The 15,015-nt window shown below is 50.1% G+C and overlaps 1 protein-coding gene across 1 annotated transcript in view; it reads right to left on the minus strand.

Moving 5' to 3' along the window:
* LOC134347792 (pyridoxal kinase-like) overlaps positions 1 to 11,830 on the minus strand; it is a 61,325-nt gene extending 49,495 nt beyond the window's left edge. The window contains exons 1-4 of the mRNA XM_063050216.1: positions 11,418 to 11,830; positions 10,602 to 10,656; positions 6,130 to 6,234; positions 2,270 to 2,353 (exon numbers count right to left, since the gene is read on the minus strand). Of these exons, the coding sequence (XP_062906286.1) occupies positions 2,270 to 2,353; positions 6,130 to 6,234; positions 10,602 to 10,656; positions 11,418 to 11,510 (337 nt within the window). The 5' untranslated portion in view covers positions 11,511 to 11,830. The remainder of the gene's footprint in view (positions 1 to 2,269; positions 2,354 to 6,129; positions 6,235 to 10,601; positions 10,657 to 11,417) is intronic.
* Between the last annotated feature and the right edge of the window lie 3,185 nt (positions 11,831 to 15,015).

A 15,015-nucleotide genomic window follows, 5' to 3' on the forward strand; every position in this document is an offset into this window, starting at 1 on the left:
AGATGTTTTGTAAGTGCCATTACAAAGAAAGCAGATTCAGCATGACATTTAAAACTTTGACATACTTCTACAGATGCGTGTGGAGAGTATGTTGACTGGCTGTATCACAGTCTGGTATGGAAACAAGATGGCACCAGCGAACAACAATTCTATAGGTGACATCTTCCAGAGAGCAAAACTTCCCAAGTATTTCACTTTATTACCCCTCAGCCATCAGGCTTCTGAACCAGAGGGGATAACTTCACACAACTTCACTCACCCCATCACTGAATTGTTCCACAACCTATCGACTCACTTTCAAGGACTCTTCATCTCACGTTCTCGATATTTATTGCTGATTTTTTTTCCTTTTATATTTGCACAGTTAGTTATCTTTTGCACATTGGTTGTTTGTCCGTCCTGTTGGGTGTGGTCTTTCACTGATTCTATTGTGTTTCTTGTATTTATGTGAATGCTTGCAAAAATGAATCCCAGGGTGACATATACTCTATGTACTTTGATAATAAATTTACTTTGAAATTTGAACTTTGAACAGTTCAGCATGGATTGGATGGGCCAATGGGGTGTGTTTCTGTGCTGAAGTCCTCTGTTAGTCTCAAAAATTACTGGGATGGGAGCTCTCGAGTTACAAGTGGGGGCTGGATAGGACGATAAGACACAGGAGCATAATTAAGCCATTCAGCCCATCAAATCTGCTCCACCATTGCATCGAGGCTGATTTATTATCCTTCTCAACCCCAGTCTCCTGCCTACTCCCCATAACCTTTTGTAGGTTTTCTCCACTAACTTTTGTAGAATTTTCCACTCAAAGGCATTGATGTTCCCATACCAGGCCTCAATGCAACCAGTCAGTAAACTGTCCACCACATATCTACAGAAGTTTGCCAAGGTTTTCCACAGGTACATACTGACTGGCTGCATTACTGCCTGGTATAGGAACACCAACACCTTTGAGCAGAAAATCCTACAAAAGGTAGTGGATTTGGCCCAGTACATCACAGGCAATACTCTCCCAACCATTGAGCACATCTACATGAAACATTGCTATAGAAAAGCAGCATCAATCAAAGATCCTCACCACCCAGGCCATGCTCTTTTCTCACTGTTGTCATCAGGTAGAAGGTACAGGTGCCTCAGGACTCGAACCACCAGGTTCAAGATCAGTTACTACCCCTCAACCATCAGGCTCTTGAGCAAAAGGGTATAACTATACTCATTTAAGGACTCTGTTCTGTGGTTATTTCATGCTTGTTATTTATTGCTATTTATTTATATCTGCATTTTCAGTTTGTTATCTATTGATCCTCTTCACAGTTACTGTTCCATAATATGCCCGCAGGAAAAGAATCTGTGACTCGGTGACACGTATGTACTCTGATAATAAATTTTACTTTGAATCTGAACCTTTGACATACTAATTAATCAACAACCAATCATCCTCCAATTTTCTCCCTGGAGTGTACTAGGTGGAGGCCACAGCACCAGCTCAGACTGGGTTAGTTATCGACACAAATGCTGCTCCCCCCTGTATGTTTCAACATTACTCTGAACATGTAACAAAAAGCGCTAATATTTTTAGGAGGTGGAGAGGGGCAAATCATGGTTTATTTTGGTAGGTGGGGTAAAAGGACAGGGAACAGGGATTTCCTCAGGGAGTGACTGTGATTGGGGTAGGGGGAACAGGAATTTCCTCAGGGAGTGACTGTGATTGGGGTAGGGGGAATAGGAATTTTCTCAGGGAGTGACTGTGATTGGGGTGGGGGGAAAAGGAATTTCCTCAGGGAGTGACTGTGATTGGGGTGGAAATTCAACAGGAAGTATCAAAAGGGAACTGTAGAGATAGGACTATCTGCCCGAGGAGCTAAAAGGAATTGGAGAGCAGAACAGCAGACAGGGCCACCACGTGGATTATCTCACTCCTCGACTTCACTCCAAAGCAACGCACCCTCCTCTGCATTGTCAGCATGAACCCTGTATTCCACTGCACTCTAAACTCAAGGAGAGTCATTCAATAGCCCATCAATCAAATCAGTTTCCTTGTACACAGCGACAATTCAAAGTCACTCCACAAACAATGCCATCTGGGCAAGGGATTACAAAGGTTTAAACTAGTGATATCCAAACAATGTCAGGCACCAGGAGGGAAAAGGTCAGGTGTATCGATAACCTCTGGCCAGTGGGAGCTTAGAACATTCTTGGTGTGGCTGTGTGTCACATGATATTGACTAAGCTTCCAGGACAGAATCTGATCGGCATTTCTGACACTCACCGTAGACCAGCTTGGGATTCTGTCTCCGCAATTCCTTGATAATCTCCATCACCTTCTCCAGGAAAGAAGTGTCCCGGGTGTATCCTGGAGGAAAGGACAAGGGTGGGTCAGTCACTGGGACAGGGAAAAGTCACACCTCCCTTCGAGTCACATGATCCACAACGGGTGCAACAGCAGCGTAAGAGTTTGTGTAAAAATATTACAGCACCAGAGACCCAGGTTCAATTCTCACTGCAGTCTTTGAGGAGTTTATACACTCTCCCCATCAGTTTCCTCCCAGATTCTAAACATCCACCGGTTAGTAGCTTTATTAGTCACATGGGTGTAACTGGGCAGCACAGACCTGTAGGGCTGGAAGGGTCTGTTAACAAGCTAACACGAGGAAATCTGCAGATGCTGGAAATTCAAGCAACACACATAAAGGTTGCTGGTGAACGCAGCAGGCCAGGCAGCATCTCTAGGAAGAGGTACAGTCGACGTTTCAGGCCGAGACCGTTCGTCAGGACTAACTGAAGGAAGAGTTAGTAAGAGATCTGAAAGTGGGAGGCGGAGCGAGAGATCCAAAATGATAGGAGAAGACAGGAGGGGGAGGGATGGAGCCAAGAGCTGGACAGGTGATTGGCAAAGGGGATATGAGAGGATCATGGGACAGGAGGCCCAGGGAGAAAGAAAGGGGGGAGGCATTAGGGGATGGGCAAGGGGGACAGAGGGTCAGAGGGACAGAGGGAGAAAAAGGAGAGACAGAAAAAGAATGTGTGTATATGAATAAATAACAGATGGGGTACGAGGGGGAGGTGGGGCATTAGCGGAAGTTTGCCAAGTCAATGTTTATACCATCAGGTTGGAGGCTACCCAGATGGGTAGCCTCCAACCTGATGGCATGAACATTGACCCACCTCCCCCTTGTACCCCATCTGTTATTTATTTATATACACACATTCTTTTTTTCTCTCTCTCCTTTTTCTCCCTCTGTCCCTCTCACTATACCCCTTGCCCATCCTCTGAGCTTTCCCCCCCAACTTTTCTTTATCCCTGGGCCTCCTGTCCCATGATCCTCTCATATCCCCTTTGCCAATCACCTGTCCAGCTCTTGGCTCCATCCCTCCCCCTCCTGTCTTCTCCTATCATTTTGGATCTCCCCCTCCGCCTCCCACTTTCAAATCTCTTACTAGCTCTTCCTTCAGTTCGTCCTGACGAAGGGTCTCGGCCTGAAATGTCGACTGTACCTCTTCCTAGAGATGCTGCCTGGCCTGCTGCGTTCACCAGCAACTTTGATGTATGTTGTCTGTTAACATGTTGTACCTTTAAATTTAAAACCCACTTGTCTCCTCCTTCCCCCCACCCAGCTCAGCTCAATGACTAAAGAATAAGACCTAGATCTCACCCGACCCCCACCAGGGTTGGAACTCCAAACCACTAAAACCTCATGAGCTGTGACCTTACTGTGAAGTCCAACAAGGTGAGAGTGAAGCTCCCTCTACACGAGGAGTTCCCAACATGGGGTCCAGGGACAGTGGTAAGTGTCCATGGCATAAAAAAAAAGTTTGGAACCCACACTTTACACACTCCCAGGGCAGGGACAGTTACATACAGAGTGAAGCTCCCTCTACACTCTCCCATCACACACTCCCAGGGCAGGGACAGTTCGATACAGAGTGAAGCTCCCTCTACACTGTCCCGTCACACACTCCCAGGGCAGGGACAGTTCGATACAGAGTGAAGCTCCCTCTACACTGTTCCGTCACACACTCCCAGGGCAGGGCAGGGTGGTGGTCATAAACCAGCTGGTGGCCTCCATGTTGTGGTACCGGATGGTCACCTTGGCCCCCCCTGCCCCTTTTGTTGCGAGAATGCAGAGGAAGCTGGTGGACTTCTTCTGGGGAAACAGGAAACACTGGGTCTCTGCAGCGGTTCTGAGTCTCCCAGTAGGAGAGGGCGGACAGTCGCTGGTGTGTGTACGCACACGACTGGCGGCTCTCCGCCTCAGGACTCTGCAGAGATTCCTGTACGCCGAGCGCCCTCCCAGGTGGCACATGTTGGCGACTTTCTTCCTCCGGAGGGGCTGCTGCCTTCACGAAGATATGCAGCTACCACCGGCAGGCGTCAGCCGTGCTGCTTTGCAGAGGCTGCCCGGCTTCTATCAGGACCTACTGAGAGTCTGGAACATGGTTGCCTCAGGCCGGGAATGCCCTCCTCTGGCAGAGGGCGGGGTCCTGGCCGACCCTTGCCCTGCCTCAGCGGATGTCGGTGCGGCTCAGGTGTGTGGATCGACTCAAGCTGAGCTGCTCGTCGGGCCCAGGCCCCGCAGCCTTACCCGAGAGACGAATCCACACAACTTGAGCCGTCTTTCATCGACACCCACAATCCCATTCAGGGATGCAGGCAGGAGGTACCTTTATGGGCTGCTGCTCCACACCCTCCACTTCCTAGCCTTTGTCCACCGTCCCGACACGCCATGGCGGTCGGTCTTTCCACCTGGAGGTGAGGGGGGTCCCCAATGGAAGTCCCTTTACAAGGGAGTCCTCCCCATGCACCTTGGGGATCTCGGCTGGAGGGTGCTGCATAAAGCGGTGCCCTGCAATAAGTTCTTTAGTCTGTACACGGATCTCCCAGCCGCGTGTCACTTCTGCGGGCTGGAGGAGACCGTGTACCACATGTACGTGGAGTGTGTGAGGCTGCAGCCCCTTTTCGTGTTTTTGCGTGGGCTGCTTCTCGCCTTCTGGTTGCATTTCAGTCCCACCCTATTTATATATGGTCATCCAGTAAGGAGGGGGGCACAGAGGGATGAGGATGTCCTTGTCAACTTGCTCCTGGGGCTGGCGAAAATTGCCATCCGTGGCTCCTGGAAAAGGGTGGCAGGAGGTTCTCCCCGGGCGGACTGCCTGGCTATGTTTAGGGGGTATGTTCGTGCCCGGGTGAACATTGAAAAGGAATACGCACAGTCCACGGCGACCGTAGAGGTGTTCCGGGACCGTTGGGCTCCGCGGGGTGTAAATGCCATCATTGATGAGGATGGCAATATATTGGTTTAAGATGTATTGTCTGTTTGTAGTGTAGTAAATATGTTAGTCACTGGGTTTGTAAATATTGTATAGCACCGACATTTGTAATAAAGAATTTTGTAAAAAAAAAAGGGCAGGGACAGTTCGATACAGGGTGAAGCTCCCTCTACACTGTCCCATCACACACTCCCAGGGCAGGGACAGTTATATACAGGGTGAAGCTCCCTCCACACTGTCCCATCACACACTCCCAGGGCAGGGACAGTTATATACAGGGTGAAGCTCCCTCCACACTGTCCCATCACACACTCCCAGGGCAGGGACAGTTAGATACAGGGTGAAGCTCCCTCCACACTGTCCCATCACACACTCCCAGGGCAGGGACAGTTAGATACAGGGTGAAGCTCCCTCCACACTGTCCCATCACACACTCCCAGGGCAGGGACAGTTAGATACAGAGTGAAGCTCCCTCCACACTGTCCCATCACACACTCCCAGGGCAGGGACAGTTAGATACAGAGTGAAGCTCCCTCCACACTGTCCCATCACACAGTCCCAGGGCAGGGACAGTTAGATACAGAGTGAAGCTCCCTCCACACTGTCCCATCACACAGTCCCAGGGCAGGGACAGTTATATACAGAGTGAAGCTCCCTCCACACTGTCCCATCACACACTCCCAGGGCAGGGACAGTTAGATACAGAGTGAAGCTCCCTCCACACTGTCCCATCACACACTCCCAGGGCAGGGACAGTTATATACAGGGTGAAGCTCCCTCTACACTCTTCATACAGGCACACCCAGGTTAGACCTTATCCAATGCACCTTCATCTATCCTCAAGATAAGATACCCGTCTACCTGTCAGCACATAATCGTAGCGAGTCACATCATTCAGTCTGAGGCCTTCGTACAGGGTCTGGAGTTCACCAGCTGTCATGACCTGCCCCTTCCAGTGATCGTACCCTGAATGAGGAACAGAGGAAACACTGAGCGGTGGTAGTGAGGGGAATGAGCGGCAGGTCTTAGGGAGCAAGATGTTGGGTGGCAGCATTAGCACAATGCTTTACAATGCCAACAATCACAGATTGGGATTTGATTCGCAACATCGTCATCAAGGTCAGTGGTCCCCAACCTCCGGGCTGCGGACCGTGAAGCATGCAGGGGTGCAGCGGTAGCTGGGATGCACCCAGCACATCTTTAAGAAAAAAGCTGAAATAAACAAGGTAATTAATTAGGTGCCGCCCGGCATGCAAATGTCGGCCCAGATCAGAGGCAAATGCCGAAATCAGTTTCCTTGTTTACTCCCACATTCGAAAGATGTACAGGTTCGTAGGTTAATTAGTCACATGGGTGCGACTGGGCAGCACGGACTTGTAGGGCTGGAAGGGTGTGTTTAACATGATCACGGCAATCGCCTCTGATCTGGGCCGACATTTACATGCCAGGCGGCACCTAATTAATTAGCTTGTTTATTTCGGCTTTTTTCTTAAAGATGTGCTGGGTGTGCTCCGGCTACCGCTGCATGCTTCACGGCCCGGAATCGGTCCGCGGCCTAGAGGTTGGGACCACTGATCAAGGCGATTGTAACCATGTTGCTTTCCTCCCACATTCCAAACACATAAAGGTTAAGGCTGGTAATGTGGGCAAGCGATGTTGGAGCTGGATGCATGGTAAATTTTTGTGGGCTGTCCCCAGCATATACTCGGACTCTGTTGGTTGTTGACACTAATGAGGTATTTCACTGTATGTTTTGACGTACATTTGACAAATAAAGCTCATTTTTATCTTAATAAATTGTGACAGCCAGACCTGTTTTGCCAGTGGAATCCGAGTGTTATCCAACAGATGAGGGATCTACGTGGAACCCAAAACTAGCAGGGCGTGCTTTGGAATTGGTTTATTATCATCACACATACCATACGAGATAGACGGTGAGGTGAAGAGTCCAAGGACACCAGTCAATAGTCTGATAACAGTGGGGTAGAAGCTGTCCGAGCCTGCTGGTAAAGGCTTTTGTATCTTCTGCCTGATGGTAAGGGAGAAGAGCGAACATCTGGGGTGGCTGGGATTTACTGCAGAAACCCTTGCAGACATTGCAAAAGCTACGTTGGAATTGTTTAGCTGTTAGAAGACGATGAAGCCTGTACAGACTCTGAAATAAAGAGCAAGTGCAGTAGATCCAAATCAAAGCGTTCTGCTGACCTTGGCCAGGGCTCCCGGTTTTACAACGAGTGGGGAACTGCGCAGGATAAAACCATCTGGTGTGACGTACCGAGGGCACTCAAAAGCTCGGTCACAGGCACACAGCTGAGACAATCGCTACCCCTTTGACAACGGCTGCTGCTCGACCGTGCACCTCCAAAGTTCTGCGGCTTTGGGAAAGGTGCCAGATACTAGAGTGAACAGAAGGTCATTCAGACAAACAAGCCTGTACTTTTTCCGCACAGCACTGCACGATATGTCCTTTCCCTAGTGTGGGGGAATATCGGACAAGAAAACACCACACAACCTGCCAGAGCAACCCAGTATGTTGGTCAGAATCTGTATGTGGGGGGAGAGAGAGAGGTTAAAGGAACGGTCACTGCTTCGAATGGAAACCTTGCTGCATTTTGACCAGAAACACTTACAATTCCTCTCCTTCCGCTGAGTTCCTCCAGCGCACTTGCAGTCTTAAATGTTTTGACACATTGCGGTGATATTCAGCCCGACTCTGATTCTCATGTCCTGTGGAACAGTCCAGCACAGGAGCAGGCCCTTCGGCCCACTGAACACCGGCAAGCCCAACCAAATCTCCTCTGCCTGTACACGGTCCACGTTCCTGCATTCTCCGTACATTCATTCAGCCTGTCTCACAGGCCGCCCCCAGGTTTCATCCATTTAAGTGCCGTGCCACATCGAGCAGTGGGCCCTGGGCTCAAGAGCAGAGTGAAGCGACAGGGCCCACGTCCAAGAGCGAGCAATGACCTGAGGTTCGAACGGTTAAGGTGCCAGGCCAGGTTACTACCGCTCAAAAACCAGACTTTTGAATGAAAGGGGATAACTACACTCATTGAAGAACTCTTTATCTTGTTATTGCATGCTTGTCATTTGTTGCTATTTATTGTACTTGCAGTTTGCTGTCCATTGATCCTGCTTACAGTTACTGTTCCATAGATTTGCTAAGTATGCCCACGAAAAAAGAATCTCAGGGTTGCATATGGTGACATGTATGTACTCTGATAATAAATTTTACCTTTTGACTTTGGGATTGAGAAGGTCAGAGTGGCAGTGCCGGAGGTGAGGGACGGACCAGTGTTCAACTCGTCGCTCTGCGAGGTATACCTGTCTCCTTGCAGCATGCAGGCCACAGCATCAGTTCAGCGCAGACAAAACTCAAGCTTGTTCGTAGGAAACATAAATGAACTTTGCCTCCACCACCACCCAGGCAGTCCACTCCAGGCACCTACCCCTCTGTGTAGAACACAGTGGATTCCGCTTCCAGGAAGACACTTACATTTGGGACAACTTTTAAAGAATAAAAACCAGTCGAGAAAGTAGCCAGGACTCCCCTCATCTGCTTGGGACACCCTGCTGTTTAACTGCGACAGGAGACTGTCGCCGAACAGTTTCTAACTAGCGTCAGTTGCCTGCACTTGCGTGGCCATTAGACTCCACACCATGCTTACAGCAAACAGTTTTTAAATAGCATCAGCAGTGTGTGTTTGTGTTCAAAAAGCTGTGATTCTTCTCACTGATAGTTGGTGAGAAGTTATCCGTCAGACAGTTCAGAGCTGATCTGCTCACTGTGGTTTCAAGCACCCAGGCTTGGTGATGCCAGAAATGACCGGTGGAAGTGAAACAATTTCACAATTTCCAGTTAGGAACTACGAAGGATTTGAAAGTATTGATATCATCTTGAATATCACAATGAAAATGAAGACTTGGAGGATGCAATCGTCGAAAACATTGTGTGAAGGCAGTCCATTATTTGCACTGGGTGTTGGCGCTGATTTTGTTCAGTTACAATCAAAAGAACACGACAGTGTAACATCCATAACTATTAGGAACTAATACACAGTTTTATAGCATTGGTAGTGTTCTAATTTGTTCTCTATTTCATTTAAATACATAATTTGTTACTCAGTTAAATGGTAGTTTGTCTTTTTATACCTTTTATAACTTTTTCCATGAAACTTTGGCTAATTCGGGCAAAATGTACTGAGCCCAATATGCCCCAATAAACAGGGATCCACTGTCCTTACCCCACACATCTCCTTTAAACTTCCACCCCTCACCTTAAAATGATTCCCTCCAATACTTGACAAATCCACCCAGAGAAAATAAGATTTTGTCTATCGATGCTTCTCAGGATTTTCCAAACCTTTATCGATCTCTCCTCAGCCTCCAACATACCGGAGAAAACAACCCAAGTCTGTCCAGATGCTCCTTGAGGCTCACGCTCTCTGATCTGGGTAAACCTCATCTCACCCTCTCCAAAGCCTGCACACCTTCCTTGTGATGGAGTAACCAGAGCTGCCATGGGCCCCACAGCCCACAGCCCACACCCCACAGCCCACGCCCCATGCCCCACACCCCACAGCCCACACCCCACACCCCACAGCCCACACCCCACAGCACACACCCCACAGCCCACACCACACAGCCCACACCCCACAGCCCACACCCCACAGCCCACAGCACACGCCCCACAGCACACAGCACACGCCCCACAGCCCACGCCCCACAGCCCACGCCCCACAGCCCACACCCCACACCCCACAGCCCACGCCCCACAGCCCACGCCCCACAGCCCACGCCCCACAGCCCACAGCACACGCCCCACAGCCCACGCCCCACACCCCACGCCCCACAGCCCACGCCCCACAGCCCACAGCACACAGCCCACACCCCACACCCCACGCCCCACAGCCCACAGCACACGCCCCACAGCCCACGCCCCACACCCCACAGCCCACAGCACACGCCCCACAGCCCACGCCCCACGCCCCACAGCCCACGCCCCACACCCCACAGCACACACCCCACGCCCCACAGCCCACGCCCCACAGCACAGAGTTCAGAGTTCAATTCCCACCACTGTCTGTAAGGAGTTCACGTGCTCCCTCATGAATGCATAGTGCTCCAGCTTCCTCCAACAGTCCAAAGTTGAACCAGTTAGCAGGTCATCGTAAATCATCCCAGGATGGGCTAGGGTTAAATCAGAGAGAGCTGGTGGTGTGGCTCGAATGGCCTTTTCCACGCTGTATCCCTAAATGAATCACTTCTGAGGAAAGGAAAGAAAGCCCGAGCTACTCCTCCTGGGAAACTCACTGAAAGGGAGGGATTCTTACCTGTGTGGTTGGAGAACTGCACCGTGTTGACTGTGTCCACCTCAAATCCCAGCACCTGTTGGACAGTCCATAGAGTCATTAGTGCTGGGGCAGGGGAGGGGATATGGCAAACAGGACAGAATTAAACTCAACCTGGTTGTCAGCAGCCCCCTGTCCCCTGGGCTATATGGGTACAGTGGGGCAAATATCTGGGTAGGAGACAGGGAGCTCGAGGTGTACGTGTGTCAGCAGAAGGGCAATGTTTAAAGAGTGCGGAAGGGAACAGAGGGGGACAGAGACGGCTGAAGTTTGGGGAATCTGGGGAGTAAGTGAGGAGGAAAGGGGAGATATGGAAAGGGAGAAGGGAAGGGGCAGGTGTGTGGATGGGGAGAGGTTTGCGTGGAATCTGTATGAGTGAATGAATACGTGTGTATATGTCCGTCAGCGGATGTGAGAGTAGGTGGGGGAAGTGTCTAATTTTGTGGGTGGGTGAGGGAAAGTAATTTTGTGTGAGTGAATGAATGTGTGTTTGAGTGAGTGGGGGTAAGTGTGCCTGTGTGTGAGTGAATGAGTGTGAGTGTGTGTGAGGGAATGAGCGTGTCTGAGTGAATGAGTGTGAGTGTGTGTGAGGGAATGAGTGTGAGTGTGTGTGAGGGAATGAGCGTGTCTGAGTGAATGAGTGTGAGTGTGTGTGAGGGAATGAGTGTGAGTGTGTGTGAGGGAATGAGCGTGTCTGAGTGAATGAGTGTGAGTGTGTGTGAGGGAATGAGTGTGAGTGTGTGTGAGGGAATGTGAATGAGTGGGTGTCACGACCCTTCCTCCCCCTCCCGCACCGACCTGCAGCGGGAAGGCGGCCGACTTGTTTCCGACGAAGCCGCGGACGACGTGACTCTGGATGGAGAGGACACGGCACTCGGGCTCGGGCAGCATGGCGGCGGCCTGTCCGGGAGCGGAGGGGGGAGTTGCGCTTAGGCCGAGTGTGGGCCGGCGTACGGGACGGGTCGGATCGGCCTCCCTCTCCTTCCCCCTCCCCCGGCCTGACTGACAGCGCGAGGACCGCCGGCCGCAGACGGACACCCAGTGCCGGTGGCGGGCGCTGCCCGGCTGCCGAGCTCCTGGCGCGGTCCGCCGCGCGGGGGGCGCTGCGGAGATCCCCCGCAGGCTCGCTGCCGGGTCGCTGGGGTGTCTGGAACGGCTGTCGGACCGAGCTCAGCCGGCTCGGCAGCTCAGGCACATTGCCGGCAACCACCCAAAACGACGTGGGGTCCTAAACGGCCGATGACGCCGTGGGAAAGGTCCCTCTCGGCGTCTCGGTCTCACGGCAACGGGTGTCGCCTAGCAACGATGAGGTCAGGGTGAGGCTGAGCGGAGGGGGTGGGTGTTTGGGGGTGGGGGGGTAGGATGCGAACCCGGCGTCTCCATGGAAACAGGACCCGGGCCCGTCACCGTGGCAACACCCGTGGCCGGGCCGATTGGCCTCCATCCCGCCCCGCTGAGCGGCGCCTGCGACCGGGGCGACCCCGGACCCTCGTCCCCTGCTTCATCAGAGCAGAATCAGGCCATTGCCTGCCCCGTCATTAACCACCCTCTGACTGAAGGGAGACGGTGCCCTCTCAGCACCCCCCGGCGGTAAACTTTGGCCCCGTGCCCCGGTGACAGCTCGGAGAGTCAGTGCTGGCCTCCCCCGTAAGGAGCTTCTACTTCCTTCCCGTGAGCCGGTAGGTTTCCTCCGGGTACTCCGGTGTTCTCCCACCGTCCACAGACGCACTGGTTAGGAGGGGAGTTGGTCACTGTCATCAGGCCAGCTGGGTGGTGCAGCTCACTGAGCGAAAGGGCCGCTCCATGCTGTATCTGGCAATAAATAAAATAACTAAATAAATTATCAAGAACCTGTCAACCTCCTCTTTAAATATTCTCAATGACCTGGCCTCCACAGCCGCCTGTGGCAATGAATTCCACGAACTCAACTCCCTTGATGGCTTCTGCTCCCTTCCAAACCGCCCCCCCCAGGATCATTGTCATACAGGAGTAATCCAAAATCCAATCACAACCACCCCCCCAACCGTTTAACCTACTAAGATCATTCTAACCCTTCCCTCCTACAGAGCTCTCCATTTTTCTGTCATTCATGTACCTGTGTAAGAGTTTCTTAAATCTCCCCTCTGTATCTGCCTCTCCCACCACCCCTGGCAGCATGTTCCACGCATCCATCGCTCTCTGTGTGAAAAAAACTACATCTGATATCCCTCTATACTTTCCTCCAGTCATCCTAAAATTATGCCCCCTGATAACTATTTCTGCTGGGGTAAAGTCTCTGACTGTCCACTCTATCTGTGTATCTTATCACCTTTTACATTGCTATCAAGTCACCTCTCATTTTCCTTCACTTCAAAGAGGAAAAAACCCTAGCTTGCTCAACCTATTTTCTAATCTCTCTAAAACAAACTCTCTAATCCAGGCAAAATCCTGGTAAATCTCGTCTGCACCCTCTCTAAAGCTTCCACATCCTTCCTGTAATGATGGAACCAGAACTGGACACAATACTCCAAGTGTGGTCTAACCAGAGTTTCATAGAGCTGCAAGATTACCTCACGGCTTTTGAACTGACTCCCCTGACCATTGTCATTGAGACACCATTTCGAACATTGGAAAAGCCTCTGAGAGACCATCTGAACAGTTCCCTGGAGATTCTTGAAGAAGGCAGGGACACCAGATTACCCCTAACCATCAGGCCCCCTCTTAGAATTCAGAATCAGGTTTATTATCACCAGCATGTGATGTGAAATTTATTAACTTAGCAGCAGCAGTTCAATGCTATACATAATCTAGCAGAGAGAGAAAAAATATAATAAATAAAATAAAATGCAATAATAAATAAACAAGTAAATCAATTACGTATATTGAATATATATACAAATCACTCTGAGCACCGGTGCTCCACAAGGCTGTGTACTCAGCCCCCTGCTGTACTCACTGTACACCCATGATTGTGTAGCCAAGTTTCCATCAAACTCAATATATAAGTTTGCTGATGACACAACAATTGTAGGCCGTATCTTGGGTAATGACGAGTTTGAGTTCAGAGAGGAAATTAAGAACCTGGTGGCATGGTGTGAAGACAATAACCTATCCCTCAACGTCAGCAAGACGAAGGAATTGGTTGTTGACTTCAGAAGGAGTAGCGGACTGCATGACCCAATTTACATCGGTGGTGCGCAAGTGGAACAGGTCAAAAGCTTTAAGTTCCTCGGGGTCAATATCACAAATGACCTGACTTGGTCCAACCAAGCAGAGTTCACTGCTAAGAAGGCCCACCAGCGCCTTTACTTCCTGAGAAAACTAAAGAAATTTGGCCCGTCCCCTAAAACCCTCACTAATTTTTATAGATACACCGTAGAAAGCATTCTTCTAGGGTGCATCACAACCTGGTATGGAAGTTGTCCTGTCCAAGACCGGAAGAAACTGCAGAAGATCGTGAACACGGCGCAGCACATCACACAAACCAATCTTCCATCCATGGACTCACTTTACACTGCACGCTGTCGGAGCAGTGCTGCCAGGATAATCAAGGACATGACCCACCCAGCCAACACACTTTTCATCCCTCTTCCCTCCGGGAGAAGGCTCAGGAGCTTGAAGACTCGTATGGCCAGATTTGGGAACAGCTTCTTTCCAACTGTGATAAGACTGCTGAACGGATCCTGACCCGGATCTGGGCCGTACCCTCCAAATATCCAGACCTGCCTCTCGGTTTTTTTGCACTACCTTACTTCCCATTTTTCTATTTTCTATTTATGATTTATAATTTAAATGTTTAATATTTACTAATTTTAACTATTTTTAATATATTTAATATTTGTAATCCAGGGAGTGTGAAGCGCAGAATCAAATATCGCTGTGATGATTGTATGTTCTAGTATCAATTGTTTGGCAACAATAAAATATAAAGTATAAAGTAGATTATTAAAAATGTGCAAAAACAGAAATACTGTATATTAAAAAAAAGTGAGGTAGTGTCCAAAGCTTCAAAGTCCATTTAGGAATTGGATGGCAGAGGGGAAGAAACTGTTCCTGAATCACTGAGTGTGTGCCTTCAGGCTTCTGTATCTCCTACCTGATGGTAACAGTGAGAAAAGGGCATGCCCTGGGTGCTGGAGGTCTTTAATAATGGACGCTGCCTTTCTGAGACACCGCTCCCTAAAGATGTCCTGGGTACTTTGTAGGCTAGTGCCCAAGATGGAGCTGACTAGATTTACAACCATCTGCAGCTTCTTTAGGTCCTGTGCAGTAGCCCCTCCATACCAGACAGTGATGCAGCCTTTCAGAATGCCCTCCAGGGTACAACTATAGAAGTTTTTGAGTGTATTTGTTGACATGCCAAATTGCTTCAAACTCCTAATGAAGTATAATCTCTGTCTTGCCTTCTTTATGACTA

Source organism: Mobula hypostoma, chromosome 6 (genome assembly GCF_963921235.1).
Source record: "Mobula hypostoma chromosome 6, sMobHyp1.1, whole genome shotgun sequence".
Taxonomy (NCBI): domain Eukaryota; kingdom Metazoa; phylum Chordata; class Chondrichthyes; order Myliobatiformes; family Myliobatidae; genus Mobula; species Mobula hypostoma.